General features: G+C 43.2%; 1 protein-coding gene across 1 annotated transcript in view; it reads left to right on the top strand.

The window, feature by feature from the left end:
- The window catches only part of LOC121002102 (androgen dependent TFPI regulating protein), a 91,408-nt gene that overhangs the window by 58,205 nt on the left and 5,446 nt on the right, over nt 1-27,757 (top strand). Inside the window, exon 5 of the mRNA XM_040433408.1 lies at nt 22,906-23,057. Within this exon, the coding sequence (XP_040289342.1) occupies nt 22,906-23,057 (152 nt within the window). The remainder of the gene's footprint in view (nt 1-22,905; nt 23,058-27,757) is intronic.

Here is a 27,757-nt window from a genome sequence, read left to right as displayed (position 1 = left end):
AGCAGGCAAGCAACTGAATTTAGACTACTGTCTAAAAATTAAATGCCTTATTTATCGGCAAGCTACTGTGCCACCCGGTATCAGTGGTTGGCACTGGCAGTGGGCACACTACAGTCAGTGGAAGCGGGCCTGACACACACTGGCAGCAGGCAAGCAACTGAATTTAGACTACTGTCTAAAAATTAAATGCCTTATTTATCGGCAAGCTACTGTGCCACCCGGTATCAGTGGTTGGCACTGGCAGTGGGCACACTACAGTCAGTTGAAGTCGGCCTGACACACACTAGCAGCAGGCAAGCAGCTGAAATTACACTAAAGTGTAAAAATTAAATGCCTTTTTTATGCAAAGTCCTGTGCCAGCCGGTATGAGTGGTGGGCACTGGCAGTGGGCACACTACAGTCAGTGGAAGTCAGCCTGACACACACTGGCAGGCAACTAACCTTAGATTAAAGTGTAAAAATTAAGTGCCTATTTTTTAAGCAAAGTCCTGTGCCACTCGGTATGACAGGGGTGGGCACTGGCAGTGGGCACACTACAGTCAGTTGAAGTCGGCCTGACACACACTAGCAGCAGGCAAGCAGCTGAAATTACATTAAAGTGTAAAAATTAAATGCCTTTTTTAAGCAAAGTCCTGTGCCAGCCGGTATGAGTGGTGGGCACTGGCAGTGGGCACACTACAGTCAGTGGAAGTCAGCCTGACACACACTGGCAGGCAACTAACCTTAGATTAAAGTGTAAAAATTAAGTGCCTATTTTTTAAGCAAAGTCCTGTGCCACTCGGTATGACAGGGGTGGGCACTGGCAGTGGGCACACTACAGTCAGTGGAAGTCAGCCTGACACACACTGGCAGGCAACTAACCTTAGATTAAAGTGTAAAAATTAAGTGCCTATTTTTTAAGCAAAGTCCTGTGCCACTCGGTATGACAGGGGTGGGCACTGGCAGTGGGCACACTACAGTCAGTTGAAGTCGGCCTGACACACACTAGCAGCAGGCAAGCAGCTGAAATTACATTAAAGTGTAAAAATTAAATGCCTTTTTTAAGCAAAGTCCTGTGCCAGCCGGTATGAGTGGTGGGCACTGGCAGTGGGCACACTACAGTCAGTGGAAGTCAGCCTGACACACACTGGCAGGCAACTAACCTTAGATTAAAGTGTAAAAATTAAGTGCCTATTTTTTAAGCAAAGTCCTGTGCCACTCGGGATGACAGGGGTGGGCACTGGCAGTGGGCACACTACAGTCAGTTGAAGTCGGCCTGACACACACTGGCAGGCAACTAACCTTAGATTAAAGTGTAAAAATGAAGTGCCTTTTTTTTAAGCAAAGTCCTGTGCCACACGGGATGACAGGGGTGGGCACTGGCAGTGGGCACACTACAGTCAGTTGAAGTCGGCCTGACACACACTAGCAGCAGGCAAGCAGCTGAAATTACACTAAAGTGTAAAAATTAAATGCCTTTTTTATGCAAAGTCCTGTGCCAGCCGGTATGAGTGGTGGGCACTGGCAGTGGGCACACTACAGTCAGTGGAAGTCAGCCTGACACACACTGGCAGGCAACTAACCTTAGATTAAAGTGTAAAAATTAAGTGCCTATTTTTTAAGCAAAGTCCTGTGCCACTCGGTATGACAGGGGTGGGCACTGGCAGTGGGCACACTACAGTCAGTTGAAGTCGGCCTGACACACACTAGCAGCAGGCAAGCAGCTGAAATTACATTAAAGTGTAAAAATTAAATGCCTTTTTTAAGCAAAGTCCTGTGCCAGCCGGTATGAGTGGTGGGCACTGGCAGTGGGCACACTACAGTCAGTGGAAGTCAGCCTGACACACACTGGCAGGCAACTAACCTTAGATTAAAGTGTAAAAATTAAGTGCCTATTTTTTAAGCAAAGTCCTGTGCCACTCGGGATGACAGGGGTGGGCACTGGCAGTGGGCACACTACAGTCAGTTGAAGTCGGCCTGACACACACTGGCAGGCAACTAACCTTAGATTAAAGTGTAAAAATGAAGTGCCTTTTTTTTAAGCAAAGTCCTGTGCCAGCCGGTATGAGTGGTGGGCACTGGCAGTGGGCACACTACAGTCAGTGGAAGTCAGCCTGACACACACTGGCAGGCAACTAACCTTAGATTAAAGTGTAAAAATTAAGTGCCTATTTTTTAAGCAAAGTCCTGTGCCACTCGGGATGACAGGGGTGGGCACTGGCAGTGGGCACACTACAGTCAGTTGAAGTCGGCCTGACACACACTGGCAGGCAACTAACCTTAGATTAAAGTGTAAAAATGAAGTGCCTTTTTTTTAAGCAAAGTCCTGTGCCACACGGGATGACAGGGGTGGGCACTGGCAGTGGGCACACTACAGTCAGTTGAAGTCGGCCTGACACACACTAGCAGCAGGCAAGCAGCTGAAATTACACTAAAGTGTAAAAATTAAATGCCTTTTTTATGCAAAGTCCTGTGCCAGCCGGTATGAGTGGTGGGCACTGGCAGTGGGCACACTACAGTCAGTGGAAGTCAGCCTGACACACACTGGCAGGCAACTAACCTTAGATTAAAGTGTAAAAATTAAGTGCCTTTTTTTAAGCAAAGTCCTGTGCCACACGGAATGACAGGGGTGAGCACTGGCAGTGGGCACACTACAGTCTGTGGGCCTGCAGCTCCTCACACACAGGCAGGCCAGGCAACTGCAATATGTATATAAAGGAAAAAAAAAAAGCAGACTAATGTTGCAGCCCTAAAAAGGGCTTTTTGGGGTGCTGTCAGGACGCTGTCCTTACAGCAGAGATCAGATGAGTCTTTCAGGACTGGAGTGGACACTGAATTCACTAGCCTAGCTATCGATTTCCCAATTAAATCAGCAGCAGTTACAGTCTCCCTCCTCTCACTAAGACTGCAGCTTCAGAATGAATCTAAAATGGATGCTGTGCAGGAGGTGGGAGGGTCTGGGAGGGAGGGTATGCTGCTGATTGGCTGGAATGTGTCTGCTGACTGTGAGGTACAGGGTCAAAGTTTGCTCAATGATGATGTATAGGGGGCGAACCGAACATCGCATGTGTTCGCCCGGCAGAGGCGAACGCGAACAAGCTATGTTCGCCGGGAACTGTTCGCCGTCGGATAGTTCGGGCCATCTCTATTGATGATGTGACACAGGACAAAAGCAGCCAGATACATTCTGGGGTTTTCAGAGACATACTGTGTGCTCAAATCCAGCCAAACTGATTGGTCGGCGTTTCATAATACAGATGGACAATTACCCAAAACATAAAGCCAAAGCAACCCAGAAGTTTATTAACCACCTCAGCCCCCCTAGCTTAAACACCCTTAATGACCAGGCCACTTTTTACACTTCTGACCTACACTACTTTAACCGTTTATTGCTCGGTCATGAAACTTACCACCCAAATGAATTTTACCTCCTTTTCTTCTCACTAATAGAGCTTTCATTTGGTGGTATTTAATTGCTGCTGACATTTTTACTTTTTTTGTTATTAATCGAAATTTAACGATTTTTTTGCAAAAAAATGACATTTTTCACTTTCAGTTGTAAAATTTTGCAAAAAAAACGACATCCATATATATATAAATTTTTCTCTAAATTTATTGTTCTACATGTCTTTGATAAAAAAAAATGTTTGGGTAAAAAAAAAAATGGTTTGGGTAAAAGTTATAGCGTTTACAAACTATGGTACAAAAATGTGAATTTCCGCTTTTTGAAGCAGCTCTGATTTTCTGAGCACCTGTCATGTTTCCTGAGGTTCTACAATGGCCAGACAGTACAAACACCCCACAAATGACCCCATTTCGGAAAGTAGACACCCTAAGGTATTCGCTGATTGGCATAGTGAGTTCATAGAACTTTTTATTTTTTGTCACAAGTTAGCAGAAAATGCTGAATTTTTTCTTTTTATTTATTTTTTCTTACAAAGTCTCATATTCCACTAACTTGTGACAAAAAATAAAAATCTGTAAAAAATGGCCGTTGAAATCCGAAAGGTGCTCTTTGGAATGTGGGCCCCTTTGCCCACCTAGGCTGAAAAAAAGGGTCACATATGTGGTATCTCCGTACTCAGGAGAAGTTGGGCAATGTGTTTTGGGGTGTCATTTTACATATACCCATGCTGGGTGAGAGAAATATCTTGGCAAAAGACAACTTTTCCCATTTTTTTTATACAAAGTTGGCATTTGACCAAGATATTTATCTCACCCAGCATGGGTATATGTAAAATGACACCCCAAAACACATTGCCCAACTTCTCCTGAGTACGGGGATACCAGATGTGTGACACTTTTTTGCAGCCTAGGTGGGAAAAGGGGCCCACATTCCAAAGAGCACCTTTCGGATTTCACCGGCCATTTTTTACAGATTTTGATTTCAAACTACTTACCACACATTTGGGCCCCTAGAATGCCAGGTCAGTATAACTACCCCACAAGTGACCCCATTTTGGAAAGAAGACACCCCAAGGTATTCCGTGAGGGGCATGGCGAGTTCCTAGAATTTTTTATTTTTTGTCACAAGTTAGCGGAAAATGATGATTTTTTATTATTTTTTTCCTTACAAAGTCTCATATTCCACTAACTTGTGACAAAAAATAAAAACTTCCATGAACTCACTATGCCCATCACGAAATACCTTGGGGTGTCTTCTTTCCAAAATGGGGTCACTTGTGGGGTAGTTATACTGCCCTGGAATTCTAGGGGCCCTAATGTGTGGTAAGTAGTTTGAAATCAAAATCTGTAAAAAATGGCCGGTGAAATCCGAAAGGTGCTCTTTGGAATGTGGGCCCCGTTGCCCACCTAGGCTGCAAAAAAGTGTCACACATCTGGTATCCCCGTACTCAGGAGAAGTTGGGCAATGTGTTTTGGGGTGTCATTTTACATATACCCATGCTGGGTGAGATAAATATCTTGGTCAAATGCCAACTTTGTATAAAAAAAATGGTAAAAGTTGTCTTTTGCCAAGATATTTCTCTCACCCAGCATGGGTATATGTAAAAAGACACCCCAAAACACATTGCCCAACTTCTCCTGAGTACAGGGATACCAGATGTGTGACACTTTTTTGCAGCCTAGGTGGGCAAAGGGGCCCACATTCCAAAGAGCACCTTTTGGATTTCACCGGCCATTTTTTACAGATTTTGATTTCAAACCACTTCTCACGCATTCGGCCCCTAGAATGCCAGGGCAGTATAACTACCCCACAAGTGACCCCATTTTGGAAAGAAGACACCCCAAGGTATTTCGTGATGGGCATAGTGAGTTCATGGAAGTTTTTATTTTTTGTCACAAGTTAGTGGAATATGAGACTTTGTAAGGAAAAAAATAATAAAAAATCATCATTTTCCGCTAACTTGTGACAAAAAATATTAAATTCTAGGAACTCGCCATGCCCTTCACGGAATACCTTGGGGTGTCTTCTTTCCAAAATGGGGCCACTTGTGGGGTAGTTATACTGCCCTGGCATTCTAGGGGCCCTAATGTGTGGTAAGTAGGTAAATGACCTGTGAAATCCGAAAGGTGCTCTTTGGAATGTGGGCCCCTTTGCCCACCTAGGCTGCAAAAAATGTGGTATCGCCGTATTCAGGAGAAGTTGGGCAATGTGTTTTGGGGTGTATTTTTACATATACTCATGCTGGGTGAGAGAAATATCTCGGCAAAATACCAAGATTTGACCAAGATATTTATCTCACCCAGCATGGGTATATGTAAAATGACACCTCAAAACACATTTCCCAACTTCTCCTGAGTACGGCGATACCAGATGTTTGACACTTTTTTGCAGCCTAGATGCGCAAAGGGGCCCACATTCCTTTTATAAGGGCATTTTTAGACATTTGGATCCCAGACTTCTTCTCACGCTTTAGGGCCCCTAGAATGCCAGGGCAGTATAAATACCCCACATGTGACCCCATTTTGGAAAGAAGACACCCCAAGGTATTCAATGAGGGGCATGGCGAGTTCATAGAATTTTTTTTTTTTGGGCACAAGTTAGCAGAAATTGATATTTTTATTATTTTTTCTCACAAAGTCTCCCTTTCCGCTAACTTGGGACAAATATTTCAATCTTTCATGGACTCAATATGCCCCTCACGGAATACCTTGGGGTGTCTTCTTTCCGAAATGGGGTCACATGTGGGGTATTTATACTGCCCTGGCATTCTAGGGGCCCTAAAGCGTGAGAAGAAGTCTGGAATATAAATGTCTAAAAATTTTTACGCATTTGGATCCTGTGAGGGGTATGGTGAGTTCATGTGAGATTTTATTTTTTGACACAAATTAGTGGAATATGAGACTTTGTAAGAAAAAAAATAATAATTTCCGCTAACTTGGGCCAAAAAAATGTCTGAATGGAGCCTTACAGGGGGGTGATCAATGACAGGGGGCTGATCAATGACAGGGGGGTGATCAGGGAGTCTATATGGGGTGATCACCCCCCTGTCATTGATCACCCCCCTGTAAGGCTCCATTCAGACGTCCGTATGTGTTTTGCGGATCCGATCCATGTATCAGTGGATCCGTAAAAATCATACGGACATCTGAATGCAGCCTTACAGGGGGGTGATCAATGACAGGGGGGTGATCAATGACAGGGGGGTGATCAGGGAGTCTATATGGGGTGATCACCCCCTGTCATTGATCACCCCCCTATAAGGCTCCATTCAGATGTCCGTATGTGTTTTGCGGATCCGATCCATGTATCAGTGGATCCGTAAAAATCATACGGACGTCTGAATGGAGCCTTACAAGGGGGTGATCAATGACAGGGAAGTGATCGGGGAGTCTATATGGGGTGATCACCCCCCTGTAAGGCTCCATTCAGAGGCCTGTATGTGTTTTGCGGATCCGATCCATGTATCCGTTGATCCGTAAAAAACATACGGACATCTGAATGCAGCCTTACAGGGGGGTGATCAATGACAGGGGGGTTATCAGGGAGTCTATATGGGGTGATCACCCCCGTCATTGATCACCCCCCTGTAAGGCTCCATTCAGACGTCCGTATGCGTTTTGCGGATCCGATCCATGTATCAGTGGATCCGTAAAAATCATACGGACATCTAAATGGAGCCTTACAGGGGGGTGATCAATGACAGGGGGGTGATCAGGGAGTCTATATGGGGTGATCAGGGGTTCATAAGGGGTTAATAAGTGACAGGGGGGGTGTAGTGTAGTGTAGTGGTGTTTGGTGCTACTTTACTGAGCTACCTGTGTCCTCTGGTGGTCGATCCAAACAAAAGGGACCACCAGAGGACCAGGTAGCAGGTATATTAGACGCTGTTATCAAAACAGCGTCTAATATACCTGTTAGGGGTTAAAAAAATCGCATCTCCAGCCTGCCAGCGAACGATCGCCGATGGCAGGCTGGAGATCCACTCGCTTACCTTCCGATCCTGTGAACGCGCGCGCCTGTGTGCGCGCGTTCACAGGAAATCTCGCGTCTCGCGAGATGACGCGTAGATGCATGACTGTGCGCAGGGCTGCCGCCTCCGGAACGCGATCCTGCGTTAGGCGGTCCGGAGGCGGTTAAAGCAAAAAAGTGGAAAATTCTTGAATGGCCGAGTCAGTCACCTGATCTGAACCCAATAGAGCATTTGACTTGTTAAAGACTAGACAGAAAGGCCCACAAACAAACAGCAACTGAAAACCTGTGCAGTAAAGGCCTGGCAGAGCATTAAAAAGGGCGAAACATGGCGTCTGGTGATGTCCATGAGTTCAAGACTTTAGGCAGTCATTGCCAACAAAGGTTTTTCAACCAAGTATTAGAAATTAACATGTTATTTACAATTATTTAATTTGTCCAATTACTTTTGAGCCCCTGACGTGAAGGGATTGAGTTTAAAATGCTTTAGTTCCTCATAGTTTTATGCAATCATTTTGTTAACCCCACTGAATTAAAGCTGAAAGTCTGAACTTCAACAGCATCTGAATTGTTTTGTTCAAAATCCATTGTGGTAATGTACAGTCGTGGCCAAAAGTTTTGAGAATGACACAAATATTAGTTTTCACAAAGTTTGCTGCTAAACTGCTTTTAGATCTTTGTTTCAGTTGTTTCTGTGATGTAGTGAAATATAATTACACGCACTTCATACGTTTTAAAGGCTTTTATCGACAATTACATGACATTTATGCAAAGAGTCAGTATTTGCAGTGTTGGCCCTTCTTTTTCAGGACCTCTGCAATTCGACTGGGCATGCTCTCAATCAACTTCTGGGCCAATTCCTGACTGATAGCAACCCATTCTTCATAATCACTTCTTGGAGTTTGTCAGAATTAGTGGGGTTTTGTTTGTCCACCCGCCTCTTGAGGATTGAACACATTTTCTCAATGGGATTAAGATCTGGGGAGTTTCCAGGCCATGGACCCAAAATGTCAACGTTTTGGTCCCCGAGCCACTTAGTTATCACTTTTGCCTTATGGCACGGTGCTCCATCGTGCTGGAAAATGCATTGTTCTTCACCAAACTGTTGCTGGATTGTTGGAAGAAGTTGCTGTTGGATGGTGTTTTGGTACCATTCTTTATTCATGGCTGTGTTTTTGGGCAAAATTGTGAGTGAGCCCACTCCCTTGGATGAGAAGCAACCCCACACATGAATGGTCTCAGGATGCTTTACTGTTGGCATGACACAGGACTGATGGTAGCGCTCACCTTTTCTTCTCCGGACAAGCCTTTTTCCAGATGCCCCAAACAATCGGAAAGAGGCTTCATTGGAGAATATGACTTTGCCCCAGTCCTCAGCAGTCCATTCACCATACTTTCTGCAGAAGATCGGATTTGGAGAGAAGTGGCTTTTTTGCTGGCCTTCTTGACACCAGGCCATCTTCCAAAAGTCTTCGCCTCACTGTGCGTGCAGATGCGCTCACACCTGCCTGCTGCCATTCCTGAGCAAGCTCTGCACTGGTGGCACTCCGATCCCGCAGCTGAATCCTCTTTAGGAGACGATCCTGGCGCTTGCTGGACTTTCTTGGACGCCCTGAAGCCTTCTTAACAAGATTTGAACCTCTTTCCTTGAAGTTCTTGATGATCCTATAAATTGTTGATTGAGGTGCAATTTTAGTAGCCACAATATCCTTACCTGTGAAGCCATTTTTATGCAAAGCAATGATGGCTGCACGCGTTTCTTTGCAGGTCACCATGGTTAACAATGGAAGAACAATGATTTCAAGCATCACCCTCCTTTTAACATGTCAAGTCTGCCATTTTAACCCAATCAGCCTGACATAATGATCTCCAGCCTTGTGCTCGCAACATTCTCACCTGAGTTAACAAGACGATTACTGAAATGATCTCAGCAGGTCCTTTAATGACAGCAATGAAATGCAGTGGAAACTGGAAAAAAAAATTGGGATTAAGTTAATTTTCATGGCAAAGAAGGACTATGCAATTCATCTGATCACTCTTCATAACATTCTGGAGTATATGCAAATTGCTATTATAAAAATTTAAGCAGCAACTTTTCCAATTTCCAATATTTATGTAATTCTCAAAACTTTTGGCCACGACTGTACAGAACAAAAATTAGAATGTTGTCTCTGTCCAAATATATATGGACCCAACTATAGATGGGGGACTGTAATGACTAACATAATTGGAGCTCTACTGTTCTCTTGTTCGGCCTAGAAAACATTCAGACAGAACAATAATGCATTAATTAGTATAATCTGAGAATACATAACCAGCCCCATTACTAGAAGAGCACAGGGGGAGGTGTGGAGCTGTAATTGAGTCACCAACCCTAACCTCCCTAACCCTAACCTCCCCATGGGCTGAAAAAGAGTGTAAAAGAGGGCATCTGTCAGCTGGCTGACCTGTTACATGTGCGCTTGGCAGCTGAAGGCATCTGTGTTGGTCCCATGTTCATGTGTGCCCGCATTGCTGAGAAAAATGAAGTTTTAGTATATTATTTTATTATGTTCAAATGAGCCTCTAAGAGCAACAGGGGCGTTGTCCTTACACCTAGAGGCTCTGATCTCTCTACACTGCCGCACCCTCTGCATTTTCACAGGGCAGTAGCAGAGACCCGAAACGCTAGGTATAACAGCAACTCCCCCATTGCCCCTAGAGGCTAATTTGCATATAATAAAACTTCAATTTTCTCAGTAATGCGGGCACATATGAACATGGGACCAACACAGATGTCTTCTTCAGCTGCCAAGCGCACATGTAACAGGTCAGCCAGTTTCATAGGTACAAATCTGCTGACAGATGCCCTTTCAGTAAGAGTCTCTGTTATGCTCAAAGTCTAGACGTACTGGCAGTTTTATGGGTTGTGCCACTAATAACATTTATTCCCTATCCCCAGCATGGCATGTATGTTGTCCGTGTTGTATCCGTGGTTTTCATAGATCCATAGACGTTAGGGCACACTTCCATGAAGTCACCACAGACCCAGAGTCAGTGCAAAGACAATGATGTGTGAATATACACATTAAAGTCAAAGGGTTAATGTGTATATTTTTCATGTGCGCTGTCCATGGAGACCATGGACAGCGCACATCTGTGATCCACTGACCTGTCAAAGAGTCCTAAGAATGTTATGAAATGTCACTCAGATATGCCATTCCTTTATGATCCGTGGTTATCCGACTTCTGGGACTCCCACTACCCTTTAAACGAATTGACATAAGGCCAGATTTATCATTAGCTCAAGTCAAAATAATGGAGTGAAATTCACAAATTTTTGCGCAATAGCTAAAACTGCGCAAAAATGTGCGACTTGTATTGGCTCTGCTCTATGCTTGCCAGTTTTCTGAAAGTGGGCGTGTTTTCTTATGTAAATGAATCTCTAGACAGATTTACTATTGCGACTATTTAAAAAGTTGCAAAAACTTGCGCAAAAAATTGCATAAGTTCACTCCAGTGAGGACCATGCTTATCTTATGCGACTTTTTAATAGAACAAGCGACTTTTTCATAAAGACGTGTGACTTTTGTAAAGCCGCTTACTGAAGGATAAACTGCTACCGTCAAACCCCGTTTATCACAGTATTAAAGGACCATTAATAAATCTGATTTAGCCAAAAGTGACTTTGGACATATGTAAAAGTGGAGTAAGATTTAAGTGTAATGATAAATCTGGCCCATAGTCTATATTTTTCAAACCAGCACCTGGATCTGAATCCTTTTGTAATTGCCTGTAATTAGGAATTTAGTGTAGCCAGTGAGCTATTCAATAAAATGTATCTGTATAGCGCCACCTTCTGTTTGTTCTTTTCCTTATTTTTTGTCCGTCTCACTGAGCTGGCCAAATGTACTCGGTTTCTCTCTTCAACCGCCACCAGCCATATGTTCTGTTAGAAGCTGCGGCTTGTCATGTACTATATGATGTCTGATTTTTATTTTTGCAGGAAATGACAACCCAGTTCCTTTCAAGTGATTGGGACAGCGGTGTAGTTCCATGCACGGTGAATGGCTAGGAGCATTGTGCCGTACTGTGCCGTAAAATCCGTGAAATAGCAGCAACGCTTCCTTTGTGATGTATATGGGGGTTCTGGCAGTGGGACGCCAAGCAATTAGAAAGTGATAGCATATATTGATGATCTGCCAACAATTTTTATATTAGGAAAACCCCTGTATGTTTTTTTTTTTTTTATTAATATCTCTATGTAATAAAAACTTTTTTTCTAAAAAACTTTATGAACTGTAGATCAATTAAGACAACAATTCTCAAAGCTAAATGAACTACTGGGGGGGGGGGGGGATATGTCAGTTGGTGTACACCTGTTTGCTGGCATTCAAAAGTTGAAAATTTTTGCGCAAAAGCAATATTTTCTGCAAATATATGTGACTTTGCTATTTTTCTGTTTTGTGCTGTATTTTTGGCATTATCTAGTAAAATCTCTGCTTACAGGTGGCAAATCCACATGCACAAAAATAAAAGTTTTTTCACTGTTTAAAACTCTGATAGATGATATGTTTTCTAAATGGCAAAAAAGATATCTTACAATCTGAAGTGCAGCAGCTGCAATTTAGTGCTTACTCTGACCAATAAGAGAGTCATTATTTTGCTATCAGTTCTCTATGTGTCAGATCAATTTCCTAGTACACATGATAGCAATAATTTTGTGTTCTTAAGAGACTGAACTTTCCCATTTTGGTCATGGAATTGAAGCTGTTCTTCTGCTTTGTATACTGACCGAAATTCTCTAAATACTTAAAGATAGCATTGCACGTTCAAAACCCTTAACCATATAATTACCGTTTAATAAATATATACTGTGGCTTTATGTCACATCAGAATGCACAGTGACATTTCTTCTAATTCAGCTCACAGTAAGGCCCTTTTTCACACGACCGTATGTATTTTGCGGTCCGCAAAAAAACGATCCGCCAAAAAATACGGATGACGTGTGCATTCTGTATTTTGCGGAACGGAACAGCTGGCCCTTCATAGAACAGTACTATCCTTGTCCATAATGGGGACAATAATAGGACATGTTCTATTTTTTTGCGGAATGGAAATACGGAAATGGAATGCACACGGAGTACTTTCCATTTTTTTGCGGACCCATTGAAATGAATGGTTCCGTATACAGTCCGCAAAAAAAAACGGAATGGACACAGAATGAAAATACGTTCGGTGCAAGAGCCCTAATTCATAAAATCGAATAATTTGATTTTAGCAAAATTAACCAAAGAGCAAAATCCTAATAAACAAAGTTAGGCTACATGCACATAAACGTATTCTGTTTCCGTGTCCATTCCGTTTTTTTTGCTGATAGGATGCAGACCTATTCATTTCAATTGGTCCGTAAAAAATGCTGACAGCACACGTGCACAATACGCTACCGTATGTCCGTTCCGTAGCCCCGCAAAAAAATAGAGCATGTCCTTTTCTTGTCAGTTTTGCGGACAAGGATAGGCATTATTACAATGAATCCGCAAAAAAAACGGATCCGCAAAAAAAAAATAACGGATGCCATACGGACGTCATAGTTTTTTTGGCGGATCCGCAATTTGCAGACTGCAAAACACATACGTTCGTGTGCATGTAGCCTTATAGTAATATTTTCTTCTCACTGAATTTGGGCTGCAATACCAAGCACAGCTGCTATAAAATGTACGGCACTGTGCTTGGTATGCTGTGAGGAGGCCGCAGCGCTCACCAGGGCACTGTGGCCTCTACAAACAACTGATTGTGAGTGTGCCAGGTGTTGGACCCTCACCGATTGGGTATTGATAACTTGTCCTCATAATAGGCCATTAAACTTGAACTCCTGGAAAACCCCTTTAAGATTAAATTTGGGCATCTGCTTCTGTCGCATATATACATTGGTCATTACTTGCAAAATCACTGTGTGGGATATAACCGTTGCTGTGCAGAAATCAGAACCCATCTGTGATGGATTATGGATATACCTGTAATAAGGTTTAGCGTATGTGAAAAAAATAAAAAAGTAGAATTTAGTTTTTTTTTCATTACCCCACAAAAAATAAAATAATTAAAAATAACTAAATTAAAAGCTTCCCAAAATTTGTCCTGCAAAAGAAAAGCCTTCACACAGCTTCGTCCAGCTTCGTCCTGCCCTAAACACTAAAATAAGCTCTGGCCATGGTATTTTTTTTGGAGTGGCATTTTTTTAAATACATGTATTACTAGCATTTTTTTTCCCAATGTTTTTTTTTTTTATAGAGAAATCTATGAGAAAATGCCAGAAAAAACACGACATCCAGACCATGCATCAATTTGCTAAAAAGACACTAAAGCCTCATGCACACGGCCGTGGAATACCGGCCTGGATTTCTTCTGAGTGCAGGAGCGCACGGCATCATTGGTTGCTATGACGCCGTGCGCTTCCTGCTGCCGCCGCAGTACAGTGATACACTGGTATAGATCATACCAACCAATGACGCCGTGCGCTCCTGCACTCAGAAGAAATCCAGGCCGGTATCACACGGTCCATGTTCCACGGACGTGTGCATGAGGCTTAAAACATGTAACATCTGGCTACAGCAGACAGAAAAATGCAGCATTTCTGGGATTTTAAGAAAATGGCTTAAGCGCAGGATATGATAGGAAATGGGAAACATTATTTATTTAAATTATTATTATTTAACAATTTTTCTGTACAACTTATTGAGAGAAAAATTTTTATGCACACACTGGCAAACCATAATGAGTCATAAAGATTATAAGTAATGCATGTCTACGGCCTAGAATACTGATATGAACACATTAGTAGCATTTACTGTGAACTGTAATATGAAAGATACTTCCATAATAACCTAATAACCTGCTCCAGCATCATAAAAAATCACAAACATATTTTTTATTTTAAAGGGGTTTTACGAGGAAAGGGATAAGTAATCAGTATGTGATCGATGGTGGTTAAACCCCTGGGACTCCCGCCCATCAGCTGTTTGAGGAGGCCTTGCAGCTCACCAAGCACAGCACTGTACATTGTATAGCGGTTGGGTTTGGTATTGTAGTTTAGCCTTATTTACTTGAATGTGACTTGAGCTGTCCCTAGGCCATGTGTCTGATGAACGTGACATCACTGACCTAGGGTAAGCTGTGCAGACACCCACTCATCAGATATTGATGATCTATCCTGAAGATAGGCCATGAGTTTAAAACACTCAATGGACTGTCCAGGAATGTATGGACATTTGGCAACCTTGGCTTTACAGCCATCACTCCAGTGGTTCCCGCCAGTCCAGCCATCATATGTCTTTTTGACATGACCGCTATTGGTTATTTTTTCTTTTTAATACCTTTTCCTGCATTTAGGCCATAAATCCCAAACAACCCATTCAAGGTGTAAAATGCATACAATCCATGTTCAAGACTATAAGTTTAGTTTACATTTACACCATATATTGTTATATATTTGGTGTTTGCATATGCTGCTGGACACCTAAAACCCAACATATCAAAAGAATGTCCTTTTGGAGGTACACATTTTTAAGCTTTATTGTAAAGTGTAATCAACTGCACTTTTCAGAATAGAAATAGTAATGTGGAGTCGCACTCACCAGATCTTGTGGTCATCCGGAATGCAGCAGCCTGCCTGTAGCCCTAGATCTATAAAGGCTCCTATGTATACAGTCCAATGAATGATGATGGAGGCAGCATGTCCGGTACAAAAATCCCTTTATTGGGAACCGCTCAGGTGAACAAACGTGTACAAAGGTTGTTACGTTTCGGCTACCAGATAGCCTTTATCAAACACAAAGTGTAATCCAAAAGATCCTGTTTAAAAACCCTAAGCCACTCCCACATACACGGCTGTGGCCAATTGCATATTCACTTAATTACTCACTATGTCTCAGGTGTGCATATATGTGCGCATTTACAATATCATGGTGTTCACCCATATAAAACATAAGATCCAGCCAAACACATACCTTCATGATGCACGCTTCTAGCGCGTCCCTTGGCAGCCAGCGCGCATGTCCGGGGAGGAGGGGCCATATGTTCACGTGTCCGTCGCTGGTCACATGATCACAGGCTAACACACCCAAGTGATCGCAGTGACGCCGGAGCTCCTCCCAATCCCCGCCCCGTCAGTACATCGTTGCCAGGGACGCGCAGAAGGCCGCCCGCCCTCATCTCTGCCGTCTATATAGGTATTCCATACAAATGCGCCAGAGATCATAACAGCTGGGGGCCAGTACTTCAATCAAGTGGATCATAAAGCAGTGTTAACTAGAATACAAGACAGTGAACTTCAGTGCATATAAAGTGGATAAACAAAAAACAGTTATCAATTAAAAACACTATACAGACTGCAGATTCTTATGAACGTCACTTGGATCACCTACAAGTTCCCCACATGGAAATCTAGATTTATCCCAAAAGGCTGGAGTGCCCTCATTTCAAAGATCCACTTCAGCTCATTTTTTCGTAGGATCCGATCCCTGTCACCCCCACGTCTCATTTTACCAACTGAATCTATGATTCGGAACCGAAGCTGGTTGACTGAATGTCCATGTTCCACGAAGTGTTTTGCCACAGGCTTGTCCACTTGGGCCCTTCTAATATTGCTTTTGTAGGAATTGATCCGTTCCCGAGCTTCCATTGTGGTCTCACCTATATAGATGAGACCACATGGGCACGTGATCATATGCACTACATCACGTGATCTACATGTGAAAAACTCCTTGATACTGTAGGTTTTGCCACTATAGGGATGGGCAAAGGTATCTCCCTTCACCATGTTGCCACAGTTGCAGCAGCCAAGGCAGGGATAACATCCGAACTTCCTTGGCGCCAGATACCTTTGTCCATCACGCCGGGCCTCCCCAACCTCTGTCTTTACTAACTTGTCACGTAGGTTGGCGCCTCTTTTATACGCCATCATGGGGAAACTCTCAAATTCAACAATCCCGGGTAACCCTTTCTGTAAAATGTGCCACTCCTTGCGTACAATGCGTGCTATGTCTACACTATGGGCTCCATATGTGGATACAAAAGGGATCCGTTTCAGGTCCCTACCTCTCTTCTTCCCTTGAAACGTGGACTCGCGGTCAACAGCCGCCACCTTTTGTGTCATCCTCTCCACTAATTTACGCGGATAACCCCTATCCAGGAATTTCATTCCCCATCTCATCCACTCTTGTCTCAAACATTTCCTCTCCAGACACCACCCGTCTCACCCTCAACAGTTGGCTCCAGGGCAGTGACTCCACCATCCATCGTGGATGGTTGCTTTTCAGTATAGAGACATCCCGTTAAGAAACATACATATATTTTTCTTAACATAGGAGCCTATGGGTGACAGCATATAATAAAGCTACATACGTTGGTTTATGATTGGGACATACTGTATGTTTAGAGATTTTCCTGGTGTACGCGTTGAACATGAACCAGAAACGGTATGTGAGCAACCCTAATGTCTCTGTCTGGTAACAAGTAAAAGAGAGGAACTCCAGCTTAGTCTACTTTCACACTCGCATTTTGGGCGGATCCGTCATGGATCTGCAAAAACGGATCCGTTATAATAATACAACCGCATGCATCCGTCATGAACGGATCCGTTTGTATTCATCTGTAACATAGCCAAGACGGATCCGTCATGAACTCCATTGAAAGCCAATGGGAGATGGATCAGTTTTCTATTGTGCCAGATTGTGTCAGTGAAAACTGATCCGTCCCCACTGACCTACATTGTGTGCCAGGATCCGTTTGGCTCTGTTTCGTCAAGCGGACTGCAAAACGCTGCAGGCATCGTTTTGGTGTCCGCCTCCAGAGCGGAATGGTGACTGAATGGAGGCAAACTGATGCATTCTGAGCGGATCCTTTTCCATACAGAATGCATTAGGGCAAAACTAATCAGTTTTGGACCGCTTGTGAGAGCCCATGATGGATATCACAAACGGAAAGCCAAAACGCCAGTGTGAAAGTAGCCTTACCTAAAATTGTGATTTATTTTGTCAAAGATGTAAAAACCAAATACAGAAGACAAGCAGCGTCAAGAGTTCCTCTCTTTCACATGTTACCATATGCCTTAGAATGATCCAGGCAATTCCGTTCTTCCAAGTGCCCTCAGGTTAGCTGGACTGGTGCTGTTTATTAATGTGTCTGTCTGTACCCGTTCTCTCATGTTTACCATAGAGCCGGACCCACTTTGGTTGTGTTTGCACTGTAATACTCAAATTTTAAAACTGGCCTAGTAGTGCATGCAGTTCTAGTTATTTAAAGTCATTGATTCTGTATTTTCCATTTTCTTCTACCTGTTGACATTTATTCCTAACAAGCAATCGGAGATAGTTCCCACATTGATAATATATTCCAGACTATCTGCAGGTTCCCATAAATAATGGATGAGAAGTCAAGACAAGCCAAGACATTGAAAACCTCAGTGCATCCACTTCTATTCCCTACGATCATTAAAGGGAATCTGTAACCTCCAAAAACCATCCCAAGCCGCCAGTAGTACCTGAGAGTAGCCAGCAGCGTGTTTCCGATGATCGTTTTCTTCCTGAAGGCAGATAAAGTAAAAGCTCAGAAAACGTTCTTTTATCCCGTGCCAGCGTGATTTTCTAGTCATGCTTGAAGTAAAAAGGGGCAGCGGCCTCCTTGCTTCAAGTCAAGGTAACCGCGCCCCCTTCCCTGCCCCTTCGCCTGTGACTGACAGCCGGCTGTTCGGCAAAGCCAGCCGAACTCTAGCGCATAAGTGCTGTCAGTTACAGTGAAGGGGCGGGGAATGGGGCACAGTTTCCTTGACTTGAAGCAAGGAGGCCGCTGCCCCTTTGACTTCAAACATGACTAGAAAATCACTCGGGCAGGGGATAAAAGAACGTTTTCTGAGCTTTTGCTTCATCTGAAGAAAACGCTCGTCGGAAACACGCTGCTGGCTACTCAGGTACTGCTGGCGGCTTGGGATGGTTTTTGGAGGGGACAGGTTCTCTTTAAGGGTTAAATGAAATAAAATGGGAAACAAACAGGATCTTTAACCCCTTAAGGACTTAGGACGTATCGGTACGGCATGGATCCCGAGTCCTTAAGGACCCATGACGTACCGGTACGTCATAACTTGAAATCTGTATTCCGGCGCCCGAGGGGTTAATCGGAACGGGATTTCGGCTGAAATCATTCAGCCGGCATCCCGTAACAATGCAGGGGGGGGTCATTTGACCCCCCCGCATCGGCGATCGCAGAAAACCGCAGGTCAATTCAGACCTGCGGTTTGCTGCGCTTTGTGCAGTTTCTGATCCCCGCGGGCCCTGACCGCGGGGATCAGAAGCTTTAGTGTCCCTAAAATATATATTTTACACCCCCCCCTGCACCCCTGCATGATTTTTTGCCGGCGGGTGGTGCAGGAGGGGAGTTGTGGGCGGTGGGGGCGGTGCGGGAGGCGGGCGGTCCGCCCGCCTCCCTTTGTATAATCGTTGGTCTCTAGTGGGTATACCAGGGTGCCAGCACATTGCTGGCACCCTGGTATAAACGGCTGACATCGATGATGCGATGTCAGCCGTTTAACCCTTTCCATACAGCGGTCCGTACAGACCGCTGTATGGAAAAAGTTAACAGTAAGAGGGAGCTCCCTCCCTCTCCCATCGGGGGGCTGCTGTGCCTTTGCAGCCCCCCGATGGAGAGGGAGAGAGCCCCCAGACAGCCCCCCGAGAGATCCCCTCCTTACCCTTCCCCGTCTGCGAAGTTCTGAGCAGACGGGGAAGGTTCCCATGGCAACAGGACGCCTCTCAGGCATCCTGCTGTCCATGGTGCTGAACAGATCTGTGCTAAAGGCAGAGATCTGTTCAGACAAAGTGTAAGTAAAATACAGTACTGTACAATATATATTGTTCTGTACTGTATTATACAGACATCAGACCCACTGGATCTTCAAGAACCAAGTGGGTCTGGGTCAAAAAAAAAGTGAAAAAAAGTGAAAAAAAAGTAAAAATCCAAAAACACATTTATCACTGATTAAAAATGAAAAAAATAAAATTCCCTACACATGTTTGGTATCGCCGCGTCCGTAGGGACCTGATCTATAAAACGGTCATGTTACTTTCCCCGCACGGTGAACGCCATAAAAATAAAAAAATAAAAACTATTAGGAAATTGAAATTTTGCCCACCTTACTTCCCAAAAAAGGTAATAAAAGTGATCAAAAAAGTCGCATGTACGCCAAAATAGTACCAATCAAACCGTCATCTCATCCCGCAAAAATCATACCCTACCCAAGATAATCGCCCAAAAACTGAAAAAACTATGGCTCTTAGACTATGGAAACACTAAAACATGATTCTTTTGGTTTCAAAAATGAAATCATTGTGTAAAACTTAAATAAATAAATAAAAAGTATACATATTAGGTATTGCCGCGTCCGTATCGACCGGCTCTATAAAAATATCACATGACCTAACCCCTCAGGTGACCACCGTAAAAAAATAAAAATAAAAACGGTGTAAAAAAAGCTATTTTTTGTCATCTTACGTCACAAAAAGTGTAATAGCAAGTGATCAAAAAGTCATATGCACCCCAAAATAGTGCCACTCAAACCGTCATCTCATCCTGCAAAAAATGAGACCCTACTTAAGATAATCGCCCAAAAACTGAAAAAACTATGGCTCTTAGACTATGGAGACACTAAAACATTTTTTTTGTTTTAAAAATGAAATCATTGTGTAAAACTTACATAAATAAAAAAAATGGTATACATATTAGGTATCGCCGCGTCCGTGACAACCTGCTCTATAAAATTACCACATGATCTAACCTGTCAGATGAATGTTGTAAATAACAAAAAAAAAAACGTGCCAAAAAATCTATTTCTTGTTACCTTGCCGCACAAAAAAGTGTAATATAGAGCAACCAAAAATCATATGTACCCTAAACTAGTACCAACAAAACTGCCACCCTATCCCGTAGTTTCTGAAATGGGGTCACTTTTTTGGAGTTTCTACTCTAGGGGTGCATCAGGGGGGCTTCAAATGGGACATGGTGTCAAAAAAAACCAGTCCAGCAAAATCTGCCTTCCAAAAAACCGTATGGCATTCCTTTCCTTCTGCACCCTGCCGTGTGCCCGTACAGCGGTTTACGACCACATATGGGGTGTTTCTGTAAACTACAGAATCAGGGCCATAAATAATGAGTTTTGTTTGGCTGTTAACCCTTGCTTTGTAACTGGAAAAAAAATATTAAAATGGAAAATCTGCCAAAAAAGTGAAATTTTGAAATTGTATCTCTATTTTCCATTAAATCTTGTGCAACACCTAAAGGGTTAACAAAGTTTGTAAAATCAGTTTTGAATACCTTGAGGGGTGTAGTTTCTTAGATGGGGTCACTTTTATGGAGTTTCTACTCTAGGGGTGCATCAGGGGGGCTTCAAATGGGACATGGTGTCAAAAAACCAGTCCAGCAAAATCTGGCTTCCAAAAACCATACGGCGCACCTTTCACTCTGCGCCCTACTGTGTGCCCGTACAGCGGTTTACGACCACATATGGGGTGTTTCTGTAAACTACAGAATCAGGGCCATAAATAATGAGTTTTGTTTGGCTGTTAACCCTTGCTTTGTAACTGGAAAAAAAATATTAAAATGGAAAATCTGCCAAAAAAGTGAAATTTTGAAATTGTATCTCTATTTTCCATTAAATCTTGTGCAACACCTAAAGGGTTAACAAAGTTTGTAAAATCTGTTTTGAATACCTTGAGGGGTGTAGTTTCTTAGATGGGGTCACTTTTATGGAGTTTCTACTCTAGGGGTGCATCAGGGGGGCTTCAAATGGGACATGGTGTCAAAAAACCAGTCCAGCAAAATCTGGCTTCCAAAAACCATACGGCGCACCTTTCACTCTGCGCCCTACTGTGTGCCCGTACAGTAGTTTACGGCCACATATGGGGTGTTTCTGTAAACTACAGAATCAGGGCCATAAATAATGAGTTTTGTTTGGCTGTTAACCCTTGCTTTGTAACTGGAAAAAAAATATTAAAATGGAAAATCTGCCAAAAAAGTGAAATTTTGAAATTGTATCTCTATTTTCCATTAAATCTTGTGCAACACCTAAAGGGTTAACAAAGTTTGTAAAATCAGTTTTGAATACCTTGAGGGGTGTAGTTTCTTAGATGGGGTCACTTTTATGGAGTTTCTACTCTAGGGGTGCATCAGGGGGGCTTCAAATGGGACATGGTGTCAAAAAAACAGTCCAGCAAAATCTGGCTTCCAAAAACCATACGGCGCACCTTTCACTCTGCGCCCCGCTGTGTGCCCGTACAGTAGTTTACGGTCACATATGGGGTGTTTCTGTAAACGGCAGAGTCAGGGCAATAAAGATACAGTCTTGTTTGGCTGTTAACCCTTGCTTTGTTAGTGGAAAAAATGGGTTAAAATGGAAAATTAGGCAAAAAAAAGAAATTCGCAAATTTCATCCCCATTTGCCAATAACTCTTGTGCAACACCTAAAGTGTTAACGAAGTTTGTAAAATCAGTTTTGAATACCTTGAGGGGTGTAGTTTATAGAATGGGGTCATTTTTGGGCGGTTTCTATTATGTAAGCCTCGCAAAGTGACTTCAGACCTGTAGTGGTCCCTAAAAATTGAGTTTTTGTAAATTTCTGAAAAATTTCAAGATTTGCTTCTAAACTTCTAAGCCTTATAACATCCCCAAAAAATAAAATATCAATCCCAAAATGCTACAAACATGAAGTAGACATATGGGGAATGTAAAGTAATCACAATTTTTGGGGGTATTACTATGTATTACTGAAGTAGAGAAACTGAAAGTTTGAAATTTGCTAATTTTTCTAAATTTTTGGTAAATATGGTATTTTTTTATGCAAAAAAAATTAACTTTTTTGACCCAATTTTAGCAGTGTCATGAAGTACAATATGTGACGAAAAAACAATCTCAGAACGGCCTGGATAAGTCAATGCGTTTTAAAGTTATGAGCACTTAAAGTGACACTGGTCAGATTTGCAAAAAATGGCCAAGTCCTTAAGGTGAAATAGGGCTGAGTCCTTAAGGGGTTAATTGGTCTGCGATCCGGCCGTTCCACAAAAAGATAGGACATGTTCTATCTTTTTGCGAAACGGAAGTACGGGACGAAACCCCACGGAAGCAATCCGTAGTGCTTTCGTAGGGTTCTGTTCCGTGCTTCCGTTCCGCACCATTCCGCATCTCCGGATTTGCGGACCCATTGAAGTGAATGGGTCCGCATCCGTGATGCGGAATGCACACAGAATGGTGCCCGTGTATTGCGGATCCGCAAATGCGGTCTGCAATATGGCCACGGAGCGCACACGTTCGTGTGCAAAAGGCCTAACTCTGATCCCAAATATGATGCCTGTGATAGATTCTCCTGATCTACATTTAGGCCTACCAATTAGACAGCATTAGTAAATGTGGGTCAGTTTATATACTGTTTATATACTGATGTGATGTCTTATTTTAGCGTCACGGTTGAAGAGCTTTTACACTCAAATGTCTTTATATAGTAACAGATATATTTATTTTATGTCTTTCAGGGTAATATGGATTTACTTTGCTGATGGGAACTGGGTTTATCCTTTTCTTGGAATACTTTCTCCTTTTGAATTTTTTATATTTTTATTGAGCAGTCAAATATTAGCAGCCTCTGTCTATATTGTTGGAGAAACACTTAACTATGTAGTATGGGGTACGTTTTTACAAAAGAATAGACATAATCAATATTGTTTCCATTCCAATGAATTTATAGATCCAATGTCAAATTATTCATCATTATATTATAGAAAACATAAAGCTTAAGGGTAGGGCTACACGGCGACTCGCAGTCGCAGCATGTGACATGTTGCAGTGCGACGCCATTGACTATTATTATAAAGAATGTCGTGAGTCGACTTTGGTGCAACACATGTCGCAATGTAGTTGTAGCCTTTTTGTTGCATGACTTATTGTCGTGTGACACATGTCGCCATATAACCCTACCCTAAGGCCTCTTTCACACGGGCGTTGCGGGAAAATGTGCGGGTGCGTTGCGGGAACACCCGCGATTTTTTCACAGAAGTTCGGGCTTGGGATCGGTGTTCTGTAGATTGTATTATTTCCCCTTATAACATAGTTATAAGGGAAAATAATAGCATTCTGAATACAGAATGCAAAGTAAAATAGCGCTGGAGGGGTTAAAAAAAATAAAAAATAATTTAACTCACCTTAGTCCACTTGATAGCGCAGCCGGCATCTCCTTCTGTATTCTTTATTTAGGACCTGGGTAAAGGACCTTTGATGACGTTACTCCGGTCATCACATGATCCATCACCATGGTAAAAGATCATGTGACGTACCATGTGATGACCGGAGTGACGTCATCAAAGGTCCTTTACCCAGGTCCTAAAGAAAGAATACAGAAGGAGATGCCGGCTGCGCTATCAAGTGGACTAAGGTGAGTTAAATTATTTTTTAATTTTTTTAACCCCTCCAGTGCTAGTTTACTATCCATTCTGTATTCAGAATGCTACTATTTTCCCTTATAACTATGTTATAAGGGAAAATAATAATAATGATCGGGTCTCCATCCCGATCGTCTCCTAGCAACCGTGCGTGAAAATCGCACCGCACTTGCTTGCTTGCGGATGCTTGTGATTTTCACGCAGCCCCATTCACTTCTATGGGGCCTGCGTTGCGTGAAAAACACAGAATATAGAGCATGCTGCGATTTTCACGGAACGCACAAGTGATGCGTGAAAATCACCGCTCATGTGAACAGCCCCATAGAAATGAATGGGTTGGTATTCAGTGCGGGTGCAATGCGTTCACCTCACGCATCGCATCCGCGCGGAATACTCGCCCATGTGAAAGGGGCCTAAGGGTTGACCATATATGACTTTTGATCACTGCAACTGTCTGCAATAGATTTTTTGGAACCTGCTTATTTCAGGTTTAAGATACAATATTCATTGACACTTCTTACAAACTTTTTTTACTACAGAAAGATAAAATAACATTTGTGGTCCAGTTTGTAGTAGTCGGGGTGTCATTGCACCTACTAGTTAAAGATCTTAAGGCCCCATGCACATGTCCACATCCGTTTTGTGGATACAGTCCTTGTTGCATCTGCATTTTTTTGCAGACCCATTGACTTCAATGAGCCCGCTGTCAGCAGACAAGTTTGCAGAACAGATATATGGATGCGGATAGCACACTGTCTGCATCGGTCCACGACAAAAATGCGGCAGCACACAGACCACATCCGTGATTTGTGGACTGCAAAACGGATATGGTTTTCTGCATGGGGCCTGACTAGCATTTTTACAAAATTTTAGCGCGCAAGGAATGCCACAAAAATGAGATGCAAAAAACAATGGTGGAATTGCAGGCTGTTTCAAGGTCACACCAACATAGAACTTTTTCCAATTTTTCAATACAAGACATGGTAAATTGAATGGTGCCATTAAAAAAATACAACTTGTCCCACAAAATAACAAGCTTTCATATAGATATGTGAACTAAGAAGCAAAAATCGACCTGGTACCACATGAGTAAAAGCCTGATCTACATTTTACACGTGGTTAGTAAAAAATGATTGACAACAATAAGTAGTGGGACATGAGCAAACTCACAGGTAACATTAGGTTCTAGTAATGTCCACAAGATTGGCTGGTGTTGTTTGTACAGCATTATATCAACATATACTTAGGGTACTTTCACACTTGCGTTGTTTGATTCCGGCAGGCAGTTCCGTTGCCTGTATGCAAACGCATGTCATTTTTTCTGACTGATCAGGCATTTTTCAGACTGATCTGGATCCTGATCAGTCAGAAAAATGCCTGATCAGTCAGAAAAATGCATTGCAATACCGGATCCGTTTTTCCAGCGTCATCAGGCAAAACGGATCCGGTATAAAAAAAAAATCTTCTCATTTTTAAAGGTCTGCGCATGCGCAGACCGGAAGGACGGATCCGGCACTAATACATTCCTATGGAAAAAAATGCTGGATCCGGCATTCAGGCAAGCCTTCAGTTTTTTTCGCCGGAGATAAAACCGTAGCATGCTACGGTTTTCTCTTTTGCCTGATCAGTCAAAATGACTGAACTGAAGACATCCTGATGCATCCTGAACGGATTACTCTCCATTCAGAATGCATGGGGATATGCCTGATCAGTTCTTTTCCGGTATAGAGCCCCTGTGACGGAAATCTATGCCGGAAAAGAAAAACGCTAGTGTGAAAGAAGCCTTAGGGCCCTTTCACACTTGCGTTGTCCGGATCCGGCGTGTACTCCATTTGCCGGAATTACACGCCGGATCCGGAAAAACGCAAGTGAACTGAAAGCATTTGAAGACGGATCTGTCTTCAAAATGCGTTCAGTGTTACTATGGCACCCAGGACGCTATTAAAGTCCTGGCTGCCATAGTAGTAGTGGGAAGTGGGGGAGCAGTATACTTACAGTCCGTGCGGCTCCCGGGGCGCTCCAGAATGACGTCAGAGCGCCCCATGCGCATGGATGACGTGATCCATGCGACACGTCATCCATGAGCATGGGGCGCCCTGACGGCACTCTGGAGCACCCGGGGAGCCGCACGGACGGTAAGTATACTGCTCCCCCGCTCCCCACTACACTTTATCATGGCTGCCAGGACTTTAGCGTCTTGGCAGCCATGGTAACCATTCAGAAAAAGCTAAACGTCGGATCCGGCAATGCGCCGAAACGACGTTTAGCTTAAGGCCGGATCCGGATTAATGCCTTTCAATGGGCATTAATTCCGGATCCGGCCTTGCGGCAAGTGTTCAGGATTTTTGGCCGGAGCAAAAAGCGCAGCATGCTGCAGTATTTTCTCCGGCCAAAAAACGTTCCGGTCCTGAACTGAAGACATCCTGATGCATCCTGAACGGATTTCTCTCCATTCAGAATGCATTAGGATAAAACTGATCAGGATTCTTCCGGCATAGAGCCCCGACGACGGAACTCTATGCCGGAAGAAAAGAACGCAAGTGTGAAAGAGCCCTTAGTTAACTAGTTCACTATCATTTGTGCCATTGAAAAGAAATGTTTTGAAATTTCCTACATTTTTGTGTTAACTTTTTCGCCCTATTTATAAGACACCTATCCATAAGACACACCTAGGGGCACATTTTAAGACTGGCGTTAACGGTCTTAATAAAGGCCCTGTGCTGGTGGTGGATCCGCTGAAGTTATGAGGAGGCGCAGGCCTCTCCTTAACTTCGTCGCATCCAGCGCCAGTTCTAAATGTAAGACAGCTCAGACCTCAGATCAGACCCTCAATGTTAATCAGAGCCCCAAACAGATCTCAAATCAGAACGCCAATGTTAATTAGACTGCAGCTCAGACCCCCAAAAAGACTTCAGATCAGACCCCCAATGTTAAGTAAACCCCCAATCAGACCTGAGACCAGACCCCAATGTTAATAAAAAAACCAATCAGACCTCAGATCAGACCCAAATGTTAATCTGAACTCAGACCAGACAAAATAAAAAATCAACTCGTCTCTCCTGTTCCAGACTCTGCCACCGCTCCTCAGTTCCAGTGTACGCCTAAGTTTTCAGAGCACCAGCAGAAGAAGACCAGGGAGCAATGAGTACAGAGCCAGCACAAGGAGCAATGTATTCAAGGTTCCCCGGTCCTCCTGTACTAATGAGCACTACCATAATGAATGCGCTCATTAGTATTTGCCCTATGAGATGCACTGACATTTTCCCTCCACTTTGGGAGGGGGGGGGGGGGCATCTTATAGGGTGAAAAATATGGTAAATAAATGTTAAAGAATGGGTTTTTGTGCATGCCTTGTATGTGGTGGCCAACCTGCTTCCTTCTTCTCTCAGATATACTGTAGCTTTTCTAATGAATTCTACATTTCCCATCGTGTCTGGCTTTGCAGAGTCAGGGATGCTGGAGTCTCACCGCACTGCACTGCTCTGTGTATTGGCAGCCATGACAGATTAGTGACAGCTGCTGTCCTCTCACTGTTTTCCTATGTGATGCAGCTTGAGCCTGTATCCCCTCTCTGCCCTGTCATATCTCTTCTCTGTCAGCTTTTACATACAGCAGACAGGGAGACCATCTCATAGAACTGCACTGGAGATTCAGCACACACAGATAGTACAGACAGTGTGAGTCAGGAAGATTATATAACCACAGTTACCTACTATATATTTGCACTTCAGGTCTTTTAGATAGGGGAGCCATTATATCTTCAATATAATTCAGATATATACAGAACATTGAGGGAGGGGAGAAGCCTGTGAGCTGTCAGGAGGGATTTGATTGGTGATGATATCATCCTGTAGTTCACAGAAAGTCAACCATAGGGGAGGGACCAAGTTCCTGTTTGCACTAGAGCAAGGTGTCAGACTAGAGCAAGCAGTGAGGTCACATGACCAGG

This window comes from Bufo bufo, chromosome 5 (genome assembly GCF_905171765.1).
Source record: "Bufo bufo chromosome 5, aBufBuf1.1, whole genome shotgun sequence".
NCBI classification, from domain to species: Eukaryota; Metazoa; Chordata; class Amphibia; order Anura; family Bufonidae; genus Bufo; species Bufo bufo.
This window is presented reverse-complemented; position numbering and strand designations above follow the sequence as displayed.